Genomic DNA, 26,580 nt, shown 5'->3' on the forward strand with positions numbered 1-26,580 from the left:
GACGTTTATGGCGCACCTGGGAGTCGCCTGTGGGGTTCGGTTAAATCAGGATTCGTTAAATTAAATCAGTCATCTTTAAATCAGTCATCTTTAAGTCAGTCATCTTGAAATCAGTCATCTTGAAATCAGTCATCTTTAAATCAGTCATCTTTAAATCAGTCATCTTTAAGTCAGTCATCTTTAAATCAGTCATCTTTAAGTCAGTCATCTTTAAGTCAGTCATCTTTAAGTCAGTCATCTTGATGACCAGCTGGCTAGTTAGGTGCTGAAGAGGCAATAGACAGCTATATTTCTCTCAGAGTCGTATTACTGGGGCTTGCAGGAGTCCTCACCTTAAAGTCTTCTTTTATACTTTGTGTGATTGTGACGCAACACACTACTGTTATTTATCATTCTTTCAATTGGTAATAATGAACTAGATATTAGTTAACAATTATGTTATTCTCTAGAGCGCATACAAATAAGTCTGATGATTTAAGCGTATGTACTTTGGATGGTGTTTATATTGATGAGTTAGTTAAGAAGCTGAGAATGAAAATGGGCTTCTTCTATAGAAACAGGTCCTGCCTCTCGCTACGTAGTAGAAAGCAGGTTATTCAGTCGACGCTCCTATCGGTTCCTATCGGCGACATCATCTATATGAACGCAGCTGCCACTTCATTAAATCTGTTTTATCCAGTTTATCATAGCCCTCTGCATTTATTTACCAGTGACAATTTTGATACTCATCACCGCATTCTCTACCAGAAGGTTGGTTGGCCCTCTGTGATGTCATCACCGCATTCTCTACCAGAAGGTTGGTTGGCCCTCTATGATGTCATCACCGCATTCTCTACCAGAAGGTTGGTTGGCCCTCTGTGATGTCATCACCGCATTCTCTACCAGAAGGTTGGTTGGCCCTCTGTGATGTCATCACCGCATTCTCTACCAGAAGGTTGGTTGGCCCTCTGTGATGTCATCACCGCATTCTCTACCAGAAGGTTGGTTGGCCCTCTGTGATGTCATCACCGCATTCTCTACCAGAAGGTTGGTTGGCCCTCTGTGATGTCATCACCGCATTCTCTACCAGAAGGTTGGTTGGCCCTCTGTGATGTCATCACCGCATTCTCTACCAGAAGGTTGGTTGGCCCTCTGTGATGTCATCACCGCATTCTCTACCAGAAGGTTGGTTGGCCCTCTGTGATGTCATCACCGCATTCTCTACCAGAAGGTTGGTTGGCCCTCTGTGATGTCATCACCGCATTCTCTACCAGAAGGTTGGTTGGCCCTCTGTGATGTCATCACCGCATTCTCTACCAGAAGGTTGGTTGGCCCTCTGTGATGTCACGTAGGTTGATACATTGCTATGTTTTCATTTAAAAAGAGCCCTTTTGCAATGTTATTTTGTTTCAGTAATTTTTTGTCTCCTTCGCCCACAACAAAACGCCTATGCAAAGCCCTAACTCTGTCACTCAGAAACGTATTACAGTATCTGCCTGCAACCTGAAAATCTTCACCTGTGTACGTTTATGCTACCTGCCTCTCCCCTCTCTGAAGCAAATAATTAAACAGCAGCAGTAAAATAACAAGAAAGGCTACATACAGGGGTTACCGGTACAGAGTCAATGTGGAGGCTATATACAGGGGGTACCGGTACAGAGTCAATGTGGAGGTTATATACAGGGGGTACCGGTACAGAGTCAATTTGGAGGCTACATACAGGGGGTACAGAGTCAATGTGGAGGCTATATACAGGGGGTACCGGTACAGAGTCAATGTGGAGGCTATTTACAGGGGGGTACCGGTACAGAGTCAATGTGGAGGCTATTTACAGGGGGTACCGGTACAGAGTCAATTTGGAGGCTACATACAGGGGGTACCGGTACAGAGTCAATGTGCTGGGGCACCAGTTAATCGGGGTAATTGAGGTAATATGTACTTGTAGGTAGAGTTATTAAAGTGACTATGCATAGATAATAAACAGAGAGTAGCAGCAGTGTAAAAGAGGGTCTGGGTAGCCCTTTGATTAGCTGTTCAGGAGTCTTATGGCTTGGAGGTAGAAGCTGTTCAGGAGCCTTCTGGTCCTAGACTTGGCACTCTGGTACCGCTTGCTGTGCGGTAGCAGAGAGAACAGTCTATGACTTGAGTGGCTGGAGTCTTCAACAATTTTCAGGGCCTTCCTCTGACACCGCCTGGTATAGAGGTCCTGGATGGCAGGAAGCTTGTCCCCGGTGATGTACTGGGCCGTACGCACTACCCTCTGTAGTGCCTTGCGTTCGGAGGCCGAGCATTTGCCAACCCAGACAGTGATGCAACCAGTCAGGATGCTCTCAATGGTGCAGCTGTATAACCTTTTGCCAAATCTTTTCAGTCTCCTGAGGGGGAATAGGTTTTGTCGTGCCCTTTTCACAACTGTCTTAGGGTGCTAGTTTGTTGGTGATGTGGATGCCAAGGAACTTGAAGCTCTCAACCTGCTCCACTACTGCCCCGTCGAGGAGAATGTGGGCGTGCTTGGTTCTCCTTTTCCTGTAGTCCACAATCATCTCCTTTGTCTTGATCACATTGAGGGAGAGGTTGTTGTCTTGGCACCACACTGCCAGGTCACTGACCTCCTCCCTATAGACGGTCTCATTGTTGTCGGTGATCAGGCCTGGTACAAATCATTTCCTAAGTTCTAGACCTCAGCTGAATCTGGTAATGAATGGTGTGGCTGTTGAACAAGTTGAGGAGACTAAATTACTTGGCGTTCGTTACCTTAGATTGTAAACTGTCATGGTCCGAACATATAGATTCAATGGTTGTAAAGATGGGGAGATGGGTCTGTCCGTAATAAAGAGATGCTCTGCTTTTTTGACACCAAAGATGGAGAGAGGACTAGAGATGTTCAGCTTTTTTGACACCACACTCCACAAAGCAAGTCCTTCAGGCTCTAGTTTTGTCTAATCTTGATTATTGTCCAGTCGTGTGGTCCAGTGCTGCAAGGAAAGACCTAGTTAAACTGCAACTGGTCCAGAACAGAGCGGCACGTCTTGCTCTTCATTGTAATCAGATTATTGTCTTGTCGTCCAGTGTATTTAAGTAACACAAGTATTTATGTAATGTATTTCTGCCCTTTTTGGGGTTTGAACCGGTTCATATCATTACTTTGAACTGTGGGCTGGCCAACAACTGACGAGTGTGTGAAGTAACACAAGCGTAGACAAAAATGTAACTTTCTCCAGGGAAACAACCCGGGACTTTTATTCCTGGGAAAGAAACAGAATGCGCCACTGTGCTGGGTAGCAACAAACCCAAAACAAAGCCTAGTTTGTCTCTGAGCCTTTCTACACGGGTCTTCCTCTCTGCTACCGGACAGCCGAGCTGTTTATCTGCGTATCCAGCAAAAGACAACAGAAATTCAACAGGCTTGTCCTTACTTGGGTCAGGCCTTGTCCTTACTTGGGTCGGGCCTTGTCCTTACTTGGGTCGGGCCTTGTCCTTACTTGGGTCGGGCCTTGTCCTTACTTGGGTCGGGCCTTGTCCTTACTTGGGTCAGGCCTTGTCCTTACTTGGGTCGGGCCTTGTCCTTACTTGGGTCAGTAAGGTGGGTTCCTATCCAGTTGGGTTCGATATTCCTCCCAGGGTTGGAGGTCCCTGCATGTCAGCTCTTCCTAACAACAATGCCACTTTTATTTGTTTACATACCCTACATTACTCATCTCATATGTATATACTGTACTCTATACCATCTACTGTATCTTGCCTATGCCGTTCTGTACCATCACTCATTCATATATCTTTATGTACATATTCGTTATCCCTTTACACTTGTGTGTATAAAGTAGTAGTTTTGGAATTGTTAGGTTAGATTACTCGTTGGTTATTACTGCATTGTCGGAACTAGAAGCACAATCATTTCGCTACGCTCGCATTAACATCTGCTAACCATGTGTATGTGACAAATAAAATTTGATTTGATTTGATGCTCCAAACCCCAAAACAGCTCTGGCCAAAGCCAGGTTAAAACAGCCACCGCTCAAGCTCCAAACAAATTAGATTCAGGTGTGTGTAATTAGGCTCTTACCCTTTCGGGCCTTCCCCTCTCCTGGCCAACAGATGTAGCCAACGAGCAGGAATATACTGCCCTTCACTCACCCACCCTCTCACTCCATCACCCTCCCCCCGACCCTGTGGGCGGGGCAGGGCGGCCATCTTCTACTGTAACGGAATTCTTTGTCCTCCTCCTACTAGGAGTATGAAATGTCGGACCAATGCGCAGCGTGGTATGTGTTCATGATGTTTATTTTACTGAACACTGAAAATACAAAATAACAACGTGAAAATAAACAAAAACCGAAACAGTCCTGTAAGGTAGTAAAACACTAAAACAGAAAATAATCACCCACCAAAACACAGGTGGGAAAAGGCTACCTAAGTATGATTCTCAATCAGAGACAACGAAAGACTCTGATTGAGAACCATACCAGGCCAAACACAAAACCACAACATAGAAAAAAGAACATAGACTACCCACCCCAACTCACGCCCTGACCAAACTAAAACAAACACATAACAAAGGTACTAAGGTCAGAACGTGACATCTACAGAGCGCTTCGGCGGGACAAGACGTCTCCATTCCTGTGTTTATCTTGGTGTACTTCTCTGCTTTTCAAATCTACAATCAGAATATATTCTACAGATCAAACAATAGAGCTGTTTTAGGAACCACATGAAACATTTTCCTCTCAACTTTTATAAACTTTCCCAGCACTCTAGGCCTAAACTTAGAGGTATGACATCTTAGTCTACTTCTCTGCTATTCAAATCTGGAAACGGAATAGAAGTATCTACTACCAATCAAGAGGTACAGCTGTTTTAGTAACCACAGCAACTATTTTAGCTAACTTCCCACTGTTGACTTAACTGCCATGGTACTTTTCAGACCTTTCAAATGATAACAATGAGCACATTCTAAGCATGAGACAATGAGCGCATTCTAAGCATGAGACAATGAGACAACATTGTGAGTGAATCAGCTACCACTTTTCCAAACAACGTAGACAAGAACTTAAAGGATATGACACCTTGGTCTACAATTAAATAATAATGTATATTTTTTTTAAAGTACATTAACAGCAGTGGTTTAAGATGAGGGAGGACAACTGTTTTTGTTTTTTTCATGAGCATGGCCTTATTTCTATTACAATATATTGGACGACTGTGATTCATATTCCATTCATCTAGTTCAATGTAACAGCGATAGGTTTATGCTACTACATTTTTCCTATACCAAGGATCAATCCCAGGCCCCACGCTTTTCTCAATTTACATCAAAACAACATAGCTCAGGCAGTGGGAAGCTGTAACGGGTGTCGTCAGATGAGGAGGATTCGGACCAAAGCGCAGCGTGGTAAGTGTTCATGACTTTTATTAAACAGAACACTGAAACAAAAATGACAAAGTGAATAAACTACCCACAAAACGTAGGTGGGGAAAAGCTACCTAAGTATGGTTCCCAATCAGAGGCAACAGTAGTCAGCTGTCCCTGATTGAGAACCATACCCGGCCAAAACAAAGAAAAAGGAACATAGAATGGCCACCCAAATCACACCCTGACCAAACCGAAATAGAGACATAAAAGCTCTCTAAGGTCAGGCCGTGACAGAAGCTCTCTCATCCATTTCTATGCAGATGATGCAGTCTTATACTCAGCTGGCCCCTCCCCGAATGTTGTGTTAAACGCTCTGCAACAAAGCTTTCTTAGTGTCCAACAAGCTGTCTCTACCCTTAACCTTGTTCTGAACACCTCCAAAACAAAGGTCATGTGGTTTGGTAAGAAGAACGTCCCTCTGCCCACCGGTGTGATTACTACCTCTGAGGGTGTCACGGCTTCCGCCGAAGTCGGCTCCTCTCCTTGTTCGGCTGGCGTTCGGCGGTTGACGTCACCGGCCATCGCCGCTCCATTTTTCATGTATCCATTTGTTTTGTCTTGTTCTCTGCACACTTGGTTTTCATTCCCCAATCAATCTACATGTATTTATTCCTCTGTTCCCCATCATGTCTTTGTGTAGGATTGTTTGTGTTACCTGTATTTTGATATTGCGGATATTGTTATGCGCGTTACTTTTTGTCTATGTTCTGTGTTTTGGGTACATTTTATGTTACTTTGTGCTGTCATTTTGACCGGAATAAAAGTGTGCCTGTTCACTACACTCTGCTCTCCTGCACCTGACTTAGCCTCCAAAACCCACTCCTGACAGAATCCTACACCAACCATGGAGTCAGGTACAGGTAGGAGTCCAGGAACACACGGCTATGCTACATCTCGGTGCCATGATGGATCGCTTTGTCCAGACCATAGACCGCTGGGAGAGACAGGAAGTCTCCCTCGACCAGCTCCAACCGGGGTCATCTCTACCCGTCCCGTCCAGATCCAGCTCCAATCGGGGTCATCTCTGCCCGTCCCGTCCGGATCCAGCTCCAACCGGGGTCATCTCTACCCGTCCCGTCCGGATCCACCTCATTACCTCACTGCTGAAGGGGGGACCGGTATGTTTGCAGTGGTCGGCTGGGGCGGACAGGGCTTTTGGTCACCTGAGGGCTCTGTTTACCTCGGCTCCCGTGCTGGCCCATCCGGATCCCTCTTTGGCGTTCACAGTGGAGGTGGACGCATCCGAGGCTGGGATACGCCACCCTGTGCCTTCTTCTCGAGGAAGCTCAGCCCGGCGGAGCGAAACTATGATGTGGGGGACCGGGAGCTGTTGGCTGTCGTCGAGGCCCTGAAGGCGTGGAGACATTGGCTTGAGGGGGCTAGACACCCTTTTCTCATCTGGACTGACCACCGCAATCTGGAATACATCCGGGCAGCGAGGAGACTGAACCCTCGCCAGGCAAGGTGGGCCATGTTTTTCACCCGTTTTGTTTTCACACTTTCCTACAGACCAAGTTCCCAGAACGTGAAGGCAGACGCACTGTCCCGGCTGTATGACACAGAGGAGCGGGCCATGTATCCCACTCCCACACTCCCGGCCTCCTGCCTGGTGGCACCAGTAGTGTGGGAGCTGGACGTGGACATTGAGCATGCGTTACGTGCAGAGCCATTCCCCCTCAGTGTCCAGCAGGGCGTCTGTATGTTCCGTCTGCTGTCCGTGACCGGCTGATCTATTGGGCCCACACGTTACCCTCCTCTGGTCATCCAGGCAGTGCGCTGTCTGAGTGGGAAGTACTGGTGGCCCACTTTGGCCAAGGACGTGAGGGTTTATGTTTCCTCCTGCTTGGTGTGCTCGGTGTAAGGCTCCTAGGCACCTACCCAGAGGAAAGCTACACCCCTTACCCATTCCACAACGGCCATGGTCGCACCTGTCGATCGATTTCTTGACAGATCTCTCCCCAACACAGGGAAACACCACAATCCTGGTTGTTGTGGATCGTTTCTCTAAGTCCTGCCGTCTCCTTCCTCTGCCCGGTCTCCCTACGGCCCTACAGACTGCGGAGGCCTTGTTTACGCACGCCTTCTGGCACTACAGGGTGCCTGAGGATATAGTGTCTCATCGCCGTCCCCAGTTCACTTCGAGGGTCTGGAAGGCATTCATGGAACGTCTGGGGGTCTCGATCAGCCGTACCTCGGGTTTTCACCCAGAGAGTAACGGGCAGGTGGAGTGAGTAAACCAGGATGTGGGTAGGTTTCTCAGGTCTTATTACCAGGACCAGCCGGGGGAGTGGGCGGCGTTTGTGCCCTGGGCAGAGATGGCCCAGAACTTGCTCCGCCACTCCACCACTAACCTCTCCCCCTTCTAGTGCGTATTGGGGTACCATCCGGTTCTGGCTCCTTGGGCTCCTGCGGTAGACGACTGGTTCCAGTACGAGGAGGAGACATGGGACGCCGCTCATGGAGAGACTACAGAAAGATAGGGAGGGAGTTGATCCATCTGATTGGAGAGACTATAGAAAGATAGGGAGGGTGTTGATCCATCTGGAGAGACTACAGAAAGATAGGGAGGGTGTTGATCCATCTGGAAAGACTACAGAAAGATAGGGAAGGAGTTGATCCATCTGGAGAGACTACAGAAAGATAGGGAGCGTGTTGATCTATCTGATTAGAGAGACTACAGAAAGATAGGGAGGGAGTTGATCCATCTGATTGGAGAGGCTACAGAAAGATAGGGTGGGTGTTGATCCATCTGATTGGAGAGACTACAGCAATATAGGGAGGGTGTTGATCCATCTGGAGAGACTACAGAAAGATAGGGAGGGTGTTGATCCATCTGATTGGAGAGGCTACAGAAAGATAGGGAGGGAGTTGAACCATCTGATTGGAGAGACTACAGAAAGATAGGGAGGGTGTTGATCCATCTGATTGGACTGCTGGTTGGATTATTTTTATTTGCCCTGCACACGAAGAGACAACACACATTATTTTAGCCCTTGGCGCAGTCACAGTGCTCAGGCACCTGCGCGAGCACATGGACACTCACTCAAACACTGTCAACACCAAGTACTCACAAGTTACAATAGATACCCTAGTTAGCGAGCTCGATGAAACTTGTTAACATAAATCTTCATATTGTCCACATTGTAACAAACTTATGGTAGCACAACAGTACATTGTGTAGCATTATGACGATTTTATATTGAACAATTTCGGAGCCAAGGACAACATACCTTGCTAGCTGAAGGTCAGGCAAAAGAGAACAATAAGGGGGTATGGAAATACAGATAACCCGCGATGGGCCAAACCAATAAGGGGGTATGGAAATACAGATAACCCGCGATGGGCCAAACCAATAAGGGGGTATGGAAATACAGATAACCCGCGATGGGCCAAACCAATAAGGGGGTACGGAAATACAGAGACCCGCAATGGGCCAAACCAATAAGGGGGTACGGAAATACAGAGACCCGCAATGGGCCAAACCAAAATATACAATCACGTGTATGTACAATATTGATATGAAAAAGTGTTTGTACACCAAAGAAAAACATTAGCTATGCAGCTGTAATTAAATAAAAACACAGAATTACAGAATTACACTGAATTATTATTATTATTATCAAATTATTAACATCCCCTCTTGACCTGGCCTATTGGAATTGGTCAGAGGTGGCAGGAGCAGTGATACTAAGGGCAGGCATTTATTTCAGCAGGAGCAGTGATACTAAGGGCAGGCATTTATTTCAGCAGGAGCAGTGATACTAAGGGCAGGAGCAGTGATATTAAGGGCAGGCATTTATTTCAGCAGGAGCAGTGATACTAAGGGCAGGCATTTATTTCATCAGGAGCAGTGATATTAAGGGCAGGCATTTATTTCAGCAGGAGCAGTGATACTAAGGGCAGGCATTTCTTTCAGCAGGAGCAGTGATACTAAGGGCAGGAGCAGTGATACTAAGGGCAGGAGCAGTGATACTAAGGGCAGGCATTTATTTCAGCAGGAGCAGTGATACTAAGGGCAGGCATTTATTTAATCAGGAGCAATGATATTAAGGGCAGGCATTTATTTCAGCAGGAGCAGTGATATTAAGGGCAGGCATTTATTTCAGCAGGAGCAGTGATATTAAGGGCAGGCATTTATTTCAGCAGGAGCAGTGATATTAAGTGCAGGCATTTATTTCAGCAGGAGCAGTGATATTAAGGGCAGGCATTTCTTTCAGCAGGAGCAGTGATACTAAGGGCAGGCATTTCTTTCAGCAGGAGCAGTGATACTAAGGGCAGGAGCAGTGATACTAAGGGCAGGAGCAGTGATACTAAGGGCAGGCATTTATTTCAAGTACAGAGGAAAGACGGGGAGGGGAGGACAGCTGGAAGAGACAGAAGAGAGGAGGCTAATTTTTTTATACAAGATTAAGGGGTAGGACACAGCCGGATAAATACGACTTTAAATGTGATCGGAAAGCATCCAACAGGGAAGTGGGATTATTGCCAGGAAATAGAGACCGTGGAGCATGTATTGATACAGTGTGGGCAGTATCAGAGGGAAAGAGAGAGGATGAGATCTAGTATGAGGGAGAAGGGGGATGCAGGAAATGAGTTTAAACAGTATTTTGAGTAGAACTTCATTAGATATAGTCTCAAATATATTGTTATCTTTTTAATAAAGAGCAACTGAGATGTCAGAAAGGATTTAATTTCTCCCTGTCTTCTGGCCCAACACTCCAGTCCACTAGGTGACGGTAATGCACCATAACGTTGGATGCCAACCTCCGATAAACCCCAACAAAGAAGAAGTTTCTCTCCCACTGCTGATTGGAAACGAGTCACATGCATGTGAAGATGGCGGAGCAGCGACTGTCAACAATCCCGTGTCCCATCCAGGATTCACCACTTTCACAAAGTTTGGATGCGTCGGGGGTCTCTGACAGAGAACACGTTCAAGATAAAACCGGACATGTTGCCGGCACCCCGGATGAGTCATTCTCCCCGACATCTGTCATCTATTTTAAAGAGGCTCTGAGTTCAACCAACATTTCTTTTGAGAAGACTGGATTGTCATCTCCTACTTCTTCTGTTCAATATGACCTGGATATCAAGAGTACGTCGAAGAGTGAGTGTTTCAATATTTTACCATTTTTAACTAGTCAACTTGCTAGCTGTCTCTGACTCAAAAAGCGTATCTGTTGTACCAGCTAAGTTAGCTAGTTGTGCTTTTTGTCAACAACTAGTGAGCTGCCAACACCCCTTGACTGTTGACTCAAATCTACCTGGTCAACAAGCAGACAGAGTTGAACTAGGGGATATGAAGCTCTTATTTTGTCTTAACTAACTAGTCAACAAGCAGACAGAGTTGAACTATGGGATATGAAGCTCTTATTTTGTCTTAACTAACTAGTCAACAAGCAGACAGAGTTGAACTAGGGGATATGAAGCTCTTATTTTGTCTTAACTAACTAGTCAACAAGCAGACAGAGTTGAACTAGGGGATATGAAGCTCTTATTTTGTCTTAACTAACTAGTCAACAAGCAGACAGAGTTGAACTAGGGGATATGAAGCTCTTATTTTGTCTTAACTAACTAGTCAACAAGCAGACAGAGTTGAACTAGGGGATATGAAGCTCTTATTTTGTCTTAACTAACTAGTCAACAAGCAGACAGAGTTGAACTAGGGGATATGAAGCTCTTATTTTGTCTTAACTAACTAGTCAACAAGCAGACAGAGTTGAACTAGGGGATATGAAGCTCTTATTTTGTCTTAACTAACTAGTCAACAAGCAGACAGAGTTGAACTAGGGGATATGAAGCTCTTATTTTGTCTTAACTAACTAGTCAACAAGCAGACAGAGTTGAACTAGGGGATATGAAGCTCTTATTTTGTCTTAACTAACTAGTCAACAAGCAGACAGAGTTGAACTAGGGGATATGAAGCTCTTATTTTGTCTTAACTAACTAGTCAACAAGCAGACAGAGTTGAACTAGGGGATATGAAGCTCTTATTTTGTCTTAACTAACTAGTCAACAAGCAGACAGAGTTGAACTAGGGGATATGAAGCTCTTATTTTGTCTTAACTAACTAGTCAACAAGCAGACAGAGTTGAACTATGGGATATGAAACCCTTATTTTGTCTTAACTAACTAGTCAACAAGCAGACAGAGTTGAACTATGGGATATGAAACCCTTATTTTGTCTTAACTAACTAGTCAACAAGCAGACAGAGTTGAACTAGGGGATATGAAACCCTTAACTAGCCAGCCAAAGACAACTTTCAGATTCGATTAACTCCAGTGCAGAAAGAAGATATTATATCAGGGCTCTCTAACCCTGTTCCCTGGAGAGCCAAGTTACCGTCCTGTAGGTTTCTCTCTAACCCTAAGATAGTTTGACCAGATTTTAATACTTCACGTTACCTGCTTGATAAATTGAATCGAGTTAGTTACAACTGGAGTTGAAACGAAAACATACAGGAAGGCGCTGTCTTTATTTAACCTGGTTGAGAACAAATTCTTATTTATGATGACGGCCTACCAAAAGGCAACGGGCCTCTCCTGCGGGAACGGGGGCCTGGGATTAAAAATAACATATAACAAACCAATATAAATATAGGCCAAAACACACATCACAACAAGAGAGACAACACTACATAAAGAGAGACCTAAGACGAAAGTGTAGTAACACATGACAACACAGCATGGTAGAGCAACACATGACAACACAGCATGGTAGAGCAACACATGACAACACAGCATGGTAGAGCAACACATGACAACACAGCATGGTAGAGCAACACATGACAACACAGCATGGTAGAGCAACACATGACAACACAGCATGGTAGAGCAACACATGACAACACAGCATGGTAGAGCAACACATGACAACACAGCATGGTAGAGCAACACATGACAACACAGCATGGTAGAGCAACACATGACAACACAGCATGGTAGCAGCTTAACAACATGGTAGCAACACAACATGGTAGCAACACAGCATGGTAGCAACACAACGTGGTAGAAACACAACATGGTAGCAACACAACATGGTAGCAACACAACATGGTAGCAACACAGCATGGTAGCAACACAACATGGTAGCAACACAGCATGGTAGCAACACAGCATGGTAGCAACACAACATGGTAGCAACACAACATGGTACAAACATTATTGGGCTCAGACAACAGCTCTCCAGGACAAAGGTTGGAGAGCTCAGGTCTATATAATAGCTAGATAGCTTTGTTTCACAGGTCAAGCTAACATTTCTAGCCCATTGACCATTCTAAACCAAAAGGCCTGAGAACAACTAGCCGCCCCCCAAAAAAATTTGCAGCAAGAGAGTATCGTTAGTTGCCATATTTATACAATTAAACCATTCCGTCACCGTTATCGAGCCAATTTTAAGAAGGAATATCATAGTAACTTGTAACGAAGTTAGAAGCTATATTCGGGGTAACTCAAAATAATAATTATTGCAAACTATGACTTAACTTAATAAAGCAATTTGAATATGTGGAAACAGAAAATATAATTTGCCCTTATTAAACTCGCCGGGGAGATACGGCCAATCTACCGTGCCTAAGGGCTGTTCATAAGCAGAAAGCAACACGGAGTGCCTGGGTACAGCTGGTAGCCGTTGTATATTGGCCATATACCGCAGAACCTGGGGGTACCTTTTAATTATAAACTGGTTACCGATGTAAAAAAGTAACGTTTTGTCATACCTGTGGTATATGGTCTGATATACCACGGCTTTCAGCCAATCAGCATTCAGGACTCGAACCAGGTTTATAATTGTAAATAAATCCCCTTTGCGCATGGGCAAAACAATAGATAAACCCGACAGGAGAGTTTGAGTGATGAAAGTTGGACAGATGATCTCAATCTCTGAGCAAGAAAAAATTTGATTCATTTAAAAAAAAAAAAACTGTTAGGCTACTTTCTGGCAATTGTGCTGTTGTTATGTGCCAGATGTTAAGACTACAAATGCCCATTTGCGAGATTGACTTTATCATTTCAATAGGCATATGTACCAGTATAGCTTCCGTCCCTCTCCTCGCCCCTACCTGGGTTCGAACCAAGGACCCTCTGGACACATCGACAACAACCACCCTCGAAGCATCGTTACCCATCACTCCACAAAAGCCTTCAATGTCTCAGAGCGAGTGACGTCACCGATTGAAACGCTATTAGCTAGGCTACAGACTAAAATCTGGGTTTAGGATTGTAATAACATTTTGCAGTGGTTTGCTTAGATAAAGGCAGGTAGCCTTTAACCCCTGATAGGCCTACATCTCATCTTAGGTAGCCTAGACAAGATGTGGGCAAGATGTAAACTGAATATTTTAGCAGTTGGTTTAGTTCATATTAACAGACATGAATAACGAGGCGATTTCGCAAATTAGAAGTGCTTGTTTCCCCCAATAGCCTGCTGGGATAGGCTACTGAGGATGGGGTTGTAATTTCAATCACTGAATTCAATATTAGTATGTACAGTACCACTCAAAAGTGTGGACACACCTACTCATTTTTACTATTTTATACACGGTAGAAAAGTAGTGAAGACATCAACTGTGAAATAACACATATGGAATCATGTAGTAACCACAATAGTGTTAAAGAAATTAAAATGTATTTCATATTTGAGATTCTTCAAATAGCCACCCTTTGCCTTGATGACAGCTTTGCACACTCTTGGCATTCTCTCAACCACCTTCATGAGGTATTCACCTGGAATGCATTTCAATTAACAGGTGTGCCTTGTTAAAAGTAAAAGGAATTTCTTTCCTTCTTAATGCGTTTGATCCAATCAGTTGTGTTGTGACAAGGTAGGGGTGGTATACAGAAGGTAGCCCTATTTGGTAAAAGACCAAGTCCATATTATGGCAAGAACAGCTCAAATAAGCAAAGAGAAATGACAGTCCATCATTACTTTAAGACACGAAGGTCAGTCAATCCGGAAAATTTCAAGAACTTTTAAAGTTTCTTCAAATGCAGTCGCAAAAACCATCAAGCGCTGTGATGAAACTGGCTCTCATGAGGACCGCCACAGGAAAGGAAGACCCAGAGTTACCTCTTCTGCAGAGGATAAGTTCATTAGAGTTACCAGCCTCAGAAATTGCAGCCCAAATAAATGCTTCACAGAGTTTAATTCACAGACACATCTCAACATCAACTGTTCAGAGGAAACTGCGTGAACCAGGCCTTCATGGTCGAATTTCTGCAAAGAAACCACTACTAAAGGACACCAATAAGGAGAGACTTGTTTGGGCCAAGGAACATGAGCAATGGACATTAGACTGGTGGAAATCTGTCATTAGGTCTGGAGTCCAAAGAGATTTTAGGTTCCAACCACCGTGTCTTTGTGAGAATCAGAGTAAGTGAACGAATAATCTCTGCATGTGTGCATGTGTGGTTCCCACTGTGAAGCATGGAGGAGGAGGTGTGATGGTGTGGGGGTGCATTGCCGGTGACACTGTCTGTGGTTTATTTGGAATTCAAAGCACACTTAACCAGCATGGCTACCACAGCATTCTGCAGTGATAAGCCGGCCCATCTGGTTTGGGCTTAGTGCGACTGTCATTTGTTTATCAACAGGACAATGACCCAACACACCTCCAGGCTATTTGACCAAGAAGGAGAGTTCTTGAGTGCTGCATTAGATGACCTGGCCTCCACAATCACCTGACCTCAACCCAATTGAGATGGGTTTGGGATGAGTTGGACCGCTGAGTGAAGAAAAGCAGCCAACAAGTGCTCAGCATATGTGAGAACTCCTTCAAGATGGTTGGAAAAGCATTCCAGGTGAAGCTGGTTGAGAGAATACCAAGAGTGTGCGAAGCTGTCACCGAGGCAAAGGGTGGCTACTTTGAAGAATCTCAAATGGTTACTACATGATTCCATATGTGTTATTTCATAGTTTTGATGTCTTCACTATTATTCTACAATGTAGAAAATATTAAAAAATAAAAACCCATTGAATTAGTAGATGTGTCCAAACTTTTGACTGATACTGTAATGAGTGTTTGTAATGAATGTTTGTCAACAACAGCCAGTGTTTATTTTTTATACTTAATTTGACCTGTAGCCTAATCTGACTGTTACATCAATCTAATGCATTCATAATAACACAAGACTACAACAAACTGGAGTTACAGGCTATCTATTGATAATAACACAAGACTACAACAAACTGGAGTTACAGGCTAAGACTACAACAAACTGGAGTTACAGGCTATCTATTGATAATAGCACAAGACTACAACAAACTGGAGTTACAGGCTATCTATTCATAAGAACACAAGACTACAACAAACTGGAGTTACAGGCTATCTATTGATAATAACACAAGACTACAACAAACTGGAGTTACAGGCTATCTATTGATAATAACACAAGACTACAACAAACTGGAGTTACAGGCTATCTATTCATAAGAACACAAGACTACAACAAACTGGAGATACAGGCTATCTATTGATAATAACACAAGACTACAACAAACTGGAGTTACAGGCTATCTATTCATAAGAACACAAGACTACAACAAACTGGAGTTACAGGCTATCTATTGATAATAACACAAGACTACAACAAACTGGAGTTACAGGCTATCTATTCATAATAGCACAAGACTACAACAAACTGGAGTTACAGGCTATCTATTGATAATAACACAAGACTACAACAAACTGGAGTTACAGGCTATCTATTCATAAGAACACAAGACTACAACAAACTGGAGTTACAGGCTATCTATTGATAATAACACAAGACTACAACAAACTGGAGTTACAGGCTATCTATTCATAATAGCACAAGACTACAACAAACTGGAGTTACAGGCTATCTATTCATAATAACACAAGACTACAACAAACTGGAGTTACAGGCTATCTATTGATAATAACACAAGACTACAACAAACTGGAGTTACAGGCTATCTATTCATAATAACACAAGACTACAACAGACTGGAGTTACAGGCTATCTATTCATAATAGCACAAGACTACAACAAACTGGAGTTACAGGCTAAGACTACAACAAACTGGAGTTACAGGCTATCTATTGATAATAACACAAGACTACAACAAACTGGAGTTACAGGCTATCTATTGATAATAACACAAGACTACAACACACTGGAGTTACAGGCTATCTATTGATAATAACACAAGACTACAACAAACTGGAGTTACAGGCTATCTATTGATAATAACACAAGACTACAACAAACTGGAGTTACAGGCTATCTATTCATAATAGCACAAGACTACAACAAACTGGAGTTACAGGCTATCTATTGATAATAACACAAGACTACAACAAACTGGAGTTACAGGCTATCTATTGATAATAACACAAGACTACAACAAACTGGAGTTACAGGCTATCTATTGATAATAACACAAGACTACAACAAACTGGAGTTACAGGCTATCTATTCATAATAGCACAAGACTACAACAAACTGGAGTTACAGGCTATCTATTGATAATAACACAAGACTACAACAAACTGGAGTTACAGGCTATCTATTCATAATAACACAAGACTACAACAAACTGGAGTTACAGGCTATCTATTGATAATAACACAAGACTACAACAAACTGGAGTTACAGGCTATCTATTGATAATAACACAAGACTACAACAAACTGGAGTTACAGGCTATCTATTGATAATAACACAAGACCTCAACACACTGGAGTTACAGGCTATCTATTGATAATAACACAAGACTACAACAAACTGGAGTTACAGGCTATCTATTCATAATAATACAAGACTACAACAAACTGGAGTTACAGGCTATCTATTGATAATAACACAAGACTACAACAAACTGGAGTTACAGGCTATCTATTGATAATAACACAAGACTACAACAAACTGGAGTTACAGGCTATCTATTGATAATAACACAAGACTACAACAAACTGGAGTTACAGGCTATCTATTCAATCTGTTTGCCAGCTCCAGGTAGGCTACACAAGTGGCACAAATAGATTTGCAATCACTCCAGTGAGATCGTCATTTAAACTTATTTCATGTATCAAATGGTAGCCGACAATGGCATATATATTAATAGGCTGCTTGATGGTCAACTGAGGCACATGTATCATTCTCCACATTTAGCCTCATGTCAGTTTCATTGGGGACTTTCCCCCCTTAAAAAGATCCACGCGAGGGAGTTCCACAACTTCCATTTCAAATTTCCCCTCGGCATCCCCCCCGAGAACCAGGAACTGAACATCCATAAATCACTTCGCTTGATACCGTTTTCTTTAAGCAGTCAACACTAGAATCTCGTTTAAACCACCAACGAGTGGATTTATGTAATGCGCCCAAAGTCATTTTCCAGTGCGTTGTCTCCATTATTTCTTGATGTGCATCAGTTCTAGAGTATTAATGTTTTATGGAAATAGGTGTCTCCATAATGACAATCTCAATAGCCAAGTCCTACAACTGGTAAAAAGCTCTCACGACGTGTGAGCGTGCTGCTCTCTCGTCTCGCTCACATGACTCAGCCAATAGCTGTGCTGCTCTCTCCTCTCGCTCACACGACTCAGCCAATAGCTGTGCTGCTCTCTCCTCTCGCTCACACGACTCAGCCAATAGCTGTGCTGCTCTCTCCTCTCGCTCACACGACTCAGCCAATAGCTGTGCTGCTCTCTCCTCTCGCTCACATGACTCAGCCAATAGCTGTGCTGCTCTCTCCTCTCGCTCACATCACTCAGCCAATAGCTGTACTGCTCACACGACTCAGCCAATAGCTGTACTGCTCTCTCCTCTCGCTCACACGACTCAGCCAATAGCTGTACTGCTCTCTCCTCTCGCTCACACGACTCAGCCAATAGCTGTACTGCTCTCTCCTCTCGCTCACACGACTCAGCCAATAGCTGTACTGCTCTCTCCTCTCGCTCACACGACTCAGCCAATAGCTGTGCTGCTCTCTCCTCTCGCTCACACGACTCAGCCAATAGCTGTACTGCTCTCTCCTCTCGCTCACACGACTCAGCCAATAGCTGTACTGCTCTCTCCTCTCGCTCACACGACTCAGCCAATAGCTGTACTGCTCTCTCCTCTCGCTCACACGACTCAGCCAATAGCTGTACTGCTCTCTCCTCTCGCTCACACGACTCAGCCAATAGCTGTACTGCTCTCTCCTCTCGCTCACACGACTCAGCCAATAGCTGTACTGCTCTCTCCTCTCGCTCACACGACTCAGCCAATAGCTGTACTGCTCTCTCCTCTCGCTCACACGACTCAGCCAATAGCTGTGCTGCTCTCTCCTCTCGCTCACACGACTCAGCCAATAGCTGTACTGCTCTCTCCTCTCGCTCACACGACTCAGCCAATAGCTGTACTGCTCTCTCCTCTCGCTCACACGACTCAGCCAATAGCTGTGCTGCTCTCTCCTCTCGCTCACACGACTCAGCCAATAGCTGTACTGCTCTCTCAACACAGACACACCCCTCCGGTCCTCTGCACCACTCACTCAGCAACAGCCTGCCTCACTGCCTGACAGTCAGCAGCAGGTCACAGTGAAATAGATTTTTAAGAGAAATGCCACGGTGCAACCTAGAAATAGCACAAAAACCCGCAACCCTCGACAAATACATTTTCACCTGTGACATCGTTTTCCCCAATTTTGTGGGAAAACCGCGAACATTGCAACACTGCTGTTTTGTCATGTCAGTAGTTCAAGTTTTCCCAAATTTGGTCCTGGGGCCAGACTCTTTCCTCTGCACATTGTACAGCTGGGTCGAAGTTGCCCCAAAACGCTGATCCTGGGTCACTTTTCTTATTTTTTAATAAAAAAAAATATTTAACCTTTATTTAACCAGGTAGGCTAGTTGAGAACACCTTTATTTAACCAGGTAGGTTAGTTGAGAACACCTTTATTTAACCAGGTAGGCTAGTTGAGAACACCTTTATTTAACCAGGTAGGTTAGTTGAGAACACCTTTATTTAACCAGGTAGGCTAGTTGAGAGCAAGTTCTCATTTACAACTGCGACCTGGCCAAGATAAAGCAAAGCAGTTCGACACATACAACGACACAGAGTTACACATGGAGTAAAACAAACATGCAGTCAATAATACAGTATAAACAAGTCTATATACGATGTGAGCAAATGAGGTGAGATAAGGGTGGTAAAAGGCAAAAAAAAGGTCATGGTGGCAAAGTAAATACAATATAGCAAGTAAAACACTGGAATGGTAGATTTGCAATGGAAGAATGTGCAAAGTAGAAATAAAAATAATGGGGTGCAGAGGAGCAAAATAAATAAATCAATTAAATACAGTAGGGAAAGAGGTAGTTGTTTGGGCTAAATTATAGGAGGGCTATGTACAGGTGCAGTAATCTGTGAGCTGCTCTGACAGCTGTTGCTTAAAGCTAGTGAGGGAGATAAGTGTTTCTATATCCTTAAGGTTAAGGTGCATTTTTTGTTTTTTGACAAGATGGCGACACTGAAATGACATTTCCTGACAATCAAATACGCCACCAAGCATTCTCATAGGACACAATGGGATGATGTCATCGATGGCTCCGTCCATATTTTTTTTTACAGTCAATGAGCTAGATTGACAAGACAAGATGTAGAATGACAGACCAGATGTGGAAGACGAGATGTGGGAGACGAGATGTAGAATGACAGACCAGATGTAGCTAGATGTGGAAGAAGAGATGTAGAATGATAGGATGTAGCAGACAAGATGGCTACACGGAAATGCTCAGGCCTCTTGTGATTTGAATCCATCCTGATTCCTGAGTTGTGTTTTATGTTGAGTTAAATTGGCAGTGTGTGGCTGAAATAACCTTGGATGAGACCAGTGGAATTTCCAGTATTTGTGTGAAAATACTGCACAGAAGTTAAGTCCGGAGTCCGTGTGGAAAACTGACATTGTCATGAGGATGTGTGGTTCGAAGGGCCTTAGGTGATGAGTAACCTTCTCCGGGGCTTCATTTATAACCATACATTTTACACGTAATATCTGCGCGATACATTTCTAAAAATATATTTTTAAAAAATGTTTAAACTTGACGCACGCAAATACATGCGCATGTTTCCTGTTTTAAATCAGACCTGTCGTAAAACTGAGCGTGAACGAGCATTTATAACAACGGCTGAACCGTTGTCCGCCGTTCAGCTTTCATGGTGACAATAACACCCTTATTTTGCTTTGTGAATACTGGAATTAGACAGTATCTATAGGAAATAGCAATGGCCAAGTCTTTGGAGGTGTTGACATGAGGTTTTCTTTTCCAGTGAAATGTGCTGAAAAAGTCACATAATAAGTTGCGTGGACTCACTGTGTGTGCATTAATAGTGTTCAACATCATTGTTGAATGACTGCCTCGTCTCTGTACCCCACACATACAAATAGGTCCCTCAGTCGAGCAGTGAATTTCAAACAAAGATTCAACCACAAACACCAGGGAGGTTTTCCAATGCCTCACAATGAAGGGCACCCATTGGTAGATGGGTAATAAAATAAACATCTCTTTTGAGCATGGTGAAATTAATGATTACACTTTGGATGGTGTATCAATACACCCAGTCCTTCCTAACTCAGTTGCCGGAGAGGAAGGAAACAAAACAGGGATTTCACCATGAGGCCAATGGTGACTGTAAAACAGTGAGTTTAATGGCTGTGAAAGGAGAATTTTGAGGATGGATCAACAACATTGTAGTTACTCCACAATACTAACCTAATGGACAGAGTGAAAAGAAGGAAGCCTGTACAGAATACAAATATAGTGATGCATCAATATGACATTTTTGGCTGATAAGCGTTATTTACAATTTTAGCAGCCTTTTTTAAGAATTCTAGTATAGGTAAATAGTTCAAACACACACATTGACACAGCGGTCTAAGACACTGCATCTCAGTACTAGAGACGTCACTACAGACCCTGGTTCAGCGGTCTAAGACACTGCATCTCAGTACTAGAGGCGTCACTACAGACCCTGGTTCAGCGGTCTAAGACACTGCATCTCAGTGCTAGAGGCGTCACTACAGACACCCTGGTTCAAATCCAGGCTGTATCACATCCGGACGTGATTGGGAGTCCCATAGGGTGGCGCACAATTGGCCCAGCATTGGCCGGGGTAGGCCGTCATTGTAAATAAGAATTTGTTCTGAACTGACTTGCCTAGTTAAATAAAGGTCACACACACACACACACCACACTGACCAAAAATGCATTTTGTCCCCATTACCAGTAAAACATCATCACATCTGATTTCTTTCACTTACTTGCTGTGTGCTGTTCCGTTGTTCATTTGTTCAGTCGTTTCATTCTCAACCAGCATTTCTATGGAACGCCGTTTGGGTCGTTGCTATGGGACGGCGTTTGGGTCGTTGCTATGGGACGGCGTTTGGGTCGTTGCTATGGGACGGCGTTTGGGTCGTTGCTATGGGACGGCGTTTGGGTCGTTGCTATGGGACGGCGTTTGGGTCGTTGCTATGGGACGGCGTTTGGGTCGTTGCTATGGGACGGCGTTTGGGTCGTTGCTATGGGACGGCGTTTGGGTCGTTGCTATGGGACGCCGTTTGGGTCGTTGCTATGGGACGCCGTTTGGGTCGTTGCTATGGGACGGCGTTTGGGTCGTTGCTATGGGACGGCGTTTGGGTCGTTGCTATGGGACGCCGTTTGGGTCGTTGCTATGGGACGGCGTTTGGGTCGTTGCGTGTCAAAAAAGATACACGTCAAATAACACTCTTTGACCAATCAGGACATGAATATGACTGCACGTCACGACAATTTAATAAAGCTTTTATAATTTTTTTTACACAGTTATTACACAATCACTCGTATTTCATTTGTCACAACGATTCATCGATACTTATGCTGTGATGCTGGTAAAGTTGTCTCACGCACCTACAGTGCTGGTCATAAAAGCTAGCTAGCTCATGGATACAAACAATGTTATTCCCCCAAAACACAGCAAAACAACAATATGTTTCAGTAGCTATAGTAGCTAACTATATAGCTAGGTGTAATCTAAATTACCCCTCATTTATATGACGGTTCTTATTTGTTTTAATGGTGGTCGGACCCATCTATGTGTAGCTAGCCACAAGAAGGATTAGGCACAATTGTGGACTTGGCGGTTAGTCTTCAAAATAATAGTATGACATAATTCTATTATTTGTATTAATTTGCTTCACTGTCAGTGACACACTTTTATTTTTGAAGGCAAACTGCAAATTACACAATTGTTCCTAATCCTTATTGTGGCTATCTTCACAATACATAACCCGGTCCGGTCGTGCCTCGCTAGCCAGATGAAGCTAGCTGGCTGCTTATAATGTTAGCTTTGGGCAACAGGGTTAAGTTGCTGGCTAGCTATTTATTTTCATGAACTGAAGTTCAATATCAATAGGCGAACAACAAGTGGCAACCTAGCTAATACTTACTCACAAGGATTCCTAAATCATTGCTAAGAATAATGAAAATGACTGCAGTTTCTACTGGTCATTGTTTTCAGGCTGGTTGTATTGATGCTAGCTAGGCACCAAGCTAAAGCTAGCTACCCCAGAAGTTGCGGTCGAACAAGTGATGCTTTATTACCAACGCGGTATTGTAAACACATCGTTCGTGGCCTGTGTTTGCTTGCTTGCAGACATTTTTGTACAGCTTTGACAGTGCTACTGTATCTTTTTGACACGCAAAGACCCAAACAGCGTTCCATAGTATGTCGTGAAGCTGATAGCAGTGATTTTTCAGACATCTGAAAAATAGCGTATTTGTTAGTGTGTACTGGTGCTTGACCAGTCGACGAAAGCCAACATCCCCCACGACAGAGAACGATTGTTTGTCGAGGGCAATGAATTCCACTATCTTGGCGTTAATGGATCGCCTTTGAGTCGTATCGCTGATATGTTGTTACTCTTTTCAAATGACTGCTGAACTTGTTGACTGCTCCATCCACACAGCAGACATTGTGGACCAGGTTAGGAATGCTGTGTTGCAGGTGTAGAGCTACATTTTACTTGGCGTCATTACGTCATGTACCTACGTCATATAGGTTTGCACGTCAGCTTTGACATCGGTTTTGCCCATCGCCGATACCGATGTTGCCATTTTTTTTGCTAATATCAGCCGATTCCAATATGTTCACCCATTTATATCGTGCATCCCTATCCAAAACATGCATCCTGTTTACAACAAGGGACTAAAGTAAAACAGAAAAAAATATGGTAAAGAAATGAACTTTATCCTGAATACAAAGCGTTCTGTTTGGGGAAAATCCAACAACATATCACTGAGTACCACTCTTCATATTTACAAGCATGGTGGTGGCTGCATCATGTTATGGGTATGCTTGTCATCGGCAAGGACTAGGCTTTTTTTTTTTTAAGCACAGGCAAAATCCTATTGGAAAACCTGGTTGTCTGCTTTCCAACAGACACTAGGAGATGAACTCTCCTTTCAGCCGAAGAATAGCCTAAAACCTAAGGCCAATCTACACCTGAGCGACCTAGTTCCAGTTTTGACTTAAATCTGCTTAAATCTATGGCAATACTTTTTAAAATGGCTGTCTATCATGATCCACAACCAACTTGACTGAGGTTGAAGAATTTAAAAAATAATAATGTGCAAATATTGTACAATCCAGGTGTGCAAAGCTCTTAGACTCACCAAGAAAGACTCACAGCTGTAATCACTGCCATTCTTAAGGTGTGTGAGAACTTATGTAAATGAGATATTTCTGTATTTAATTTATAACAAATTTGCAAACAATTTTTGTGCAGTAATATATATTTTTTTCAATTTAACATTTAGAATGGGCCAAACTAGTGACCTAAGCAACTTTGAGATAGTCGGTGCCAAGCACGCCCGGATCCAGTATTTCAGAAACGGCTGACCCTCCTGGGCTTTTCATGCACGGCAGTGTCTAGGGTTTACAGAAAACGGAGCAACAATCAAAAACATCCGGTCAGCGGAAGTACTATTGGAGAAAACAGCTGGTTGATGAGACAGGTTGAAGGAGAATGGCAATCGGTAAAGCTAAGAGGCTGGCCACAAACAGACAAATAACAGTGGTGTGCAGAACGGCATCAGAACGCACAACTCATTGATCTTTGTCACGGATTGGCTATTGCAGCAGACAACCACACCGGGTTCCACTCCTATCAGCTAAAAACAAGAAGAAGTGGCTCCAGTCGGCACGCCATCACCAACACTGGACAATTGAGGAGTGGAAAAACATTGTCTGGAACATGACAGCGAGTTCAGTTTACTTGAGTGTCCTGGTCAGTCTCCAGAACTAAACCCAGTAGACCATCTCAGTGTCCTGGTCAGTCTCCAGAACTCAACCCAGTAGACCATCTCAGTGTCCTGGTCAGTCCCCAGAACTCAACCCAGTAGACTATCTCAGTGTCCTGGTCAGTCCCCAGAACTCAACCCAGTAGACCATCTCAGTGTCCTGGTCAGTCTCCAGAACTCAACCCAGTAGACCATCTCAGTGTCCTGGTCAGTCCCCAGAACTCAACCCAGTAGACCATCTCAGTGTCCTGGTCAGTCCCCAGAACTCAACCCAATAGATTATCTTTGGGATGAGATGGCACGGGCTGTGAGCAGCATGAATGTACCACCGTCCAATCAGCAGCAACTGTGTGATGCCGTCGTGTCAACATGGACCAACGTCCCTGTGGAACATTTGAAACACCTTTTTTTTTTTTTATTCCCAAAGAATTCAAGCTGTTCTGGATGCGGGGGGGGGGGGTCCAAGCCAGTTCTAAATGGGGGGGAGGTCCAAGCCAGTTCTACATGGGGGGGGGGGTCCAAGCCAGTTCTAAATGGGGGGGAGGTCCAAGCCAGTTCTACATGGGGGGGAGGTCCAAGCCAGTTCTAAATGGGGGGGGGAGAGGTCCAAGCCAGTTCTACATGGGGGGGAGGTCCAAGCCAGTTCTAAATGGGGGGGAGGTCCAAGCCAGTTCTAAATGGGGGGGAGGTCCAAGCCAGTTCTACATGGGGGGGGGGTCCAAGCCAGTTCTACATGGGGGGGAGGTCCAAGCCAGTTCTACATGGGGGGGAGGTGCAAGCCAGTTCTACATGGGGGGGAGGTCCAAGCCAGTTCTACATGGGGGGGAGGTCCAAGCCAGTTCTACATGGGGGGGAGGTCCAAGCCAGTTCTACATGGGGGGGAGGTCCAAGCCAGTTCTACATGGGGGGGAGGTCCAAGCCAGTTCTAAATGGGGGGGGAGAGGTCCAAGCCAGTTCTACATGGGGGGGGAGGTCCAAGCCAGTTCTAAATGGGGGGGAGGTCCAAGCCAGTTCTACATGGGGGGGGGGGGGGGGTCCAAGCCAGTTCTACATGGGGGGGAGGTCCAAGCCAGTTCTACATGGGGGGGAGGTGCAAGCCAGTTCTACATGGGGGGGAGGTCCAAGCCAGTTCTACATGGGGGGGAGGTCCAAGCCAGTTCTACATGGGGGGGAGGTCCAAGCCAGTTCTACATGGGGGGGAGGTCCAAGCCAGTTCTACATGGGGGGGAGGTCCAAGCCAGTTCTAAATGGGGGGGAGGTCCAAGCCAGTTCTACATGGGGGGGGGGGGGGGTCCAAGCCAGTTCTACATGGGGGGGAGGTCCAAGCCAGTTCTAAATGGGGGGGGGTTAACTGTGGAAGATACAACACCTCTCTGATTCAGAGGGGTTGGGTTAACTGTGGAAGATACAACACCTCTCTGATTCAGAGGGGTTGGGTTAACTGTGGAAGATACAACACCTCTCTGAATCAGAGGGGTTGGGTTAACTGTGGAAGATACAACACCTCTCTGATTCAGAGGGGTTGGGTTAACTGTGGAAGATACAACACCTCTCTGAATCAGAGGGGTTGGGTTAACTGTGGAAGATACAACACCTCTCTGAATCAGAGGGGTTGGGTTAACTGTGGAAGATACAACACCTCTCTGAATCAGAGGGGTTGGGTTAACTGTGGAAGATACAACACCTCTCTGAATCAGAGGGGTTGGGTTAACTGTGGAAGATACAACACCTCTCTGAATCAGAGGGGTTGGGTTAACTGTGGAAGATACAACACCTCTCTGAATCAGAGGGGTTGGGTTAACTGTGGAAGATACAACACCTCTCTGATTCAGAGGGGTTGGGTTAACTGTGGAAGATACAACACCTCTCTGAATCAGAGGGGTTGGGTTAACTGTGGAAGATACAACACCT

The 26,580-nt window shown here is 44.4% G+C and overlaps 1 protein-coding gene across 2 annotated transcripts in view; it reads left to right on the forward strand.

Annotated features, from left to right (window-relative positions):
* Positions 1-9,870: 9,870 nt before the first annotated feature.
* Positions 9,871-26,580, forward strand: part of LOC110535141 (protein RUFY3) — a 62,436-nt gene continuing 45,726 nt past the window's right edge. Inside the window, exon 1 of one of the 2 annotated variants that reach the window (XR_016484738.1) lies at positions 9,871-10,496. Coding sequence is in view for 1 of the 2 variants with exons in the window: in XM_036936563.2 (XP_036792458.2) it covers positions 10,214-10,496 (283 nt within the window). In the remaining variant the exon portion in view is untranslated. The remainder of the gene's footprint in view (positions 10,497-26,580) is intronic. The other variant, XM_036936563.2, reaches the window with a different exon arrangement.

This window comes from Oncorhynchus mykiss, chromosome 11, assembly GCF_057628025.1.
Source record: "Oncorhynchus mykiss isolate SJ-2025 chromosome 11, ASM5762802v1, whole genome shotgun sequence".
NCBI classification, from domain to species: domain Eukaryota; kingdom Metazoa; phylum Chordata; class Actinopteri; order Salmoniformes; family Salmonidae; genus Oncorhynchus; species Oncorhynchus mykiss.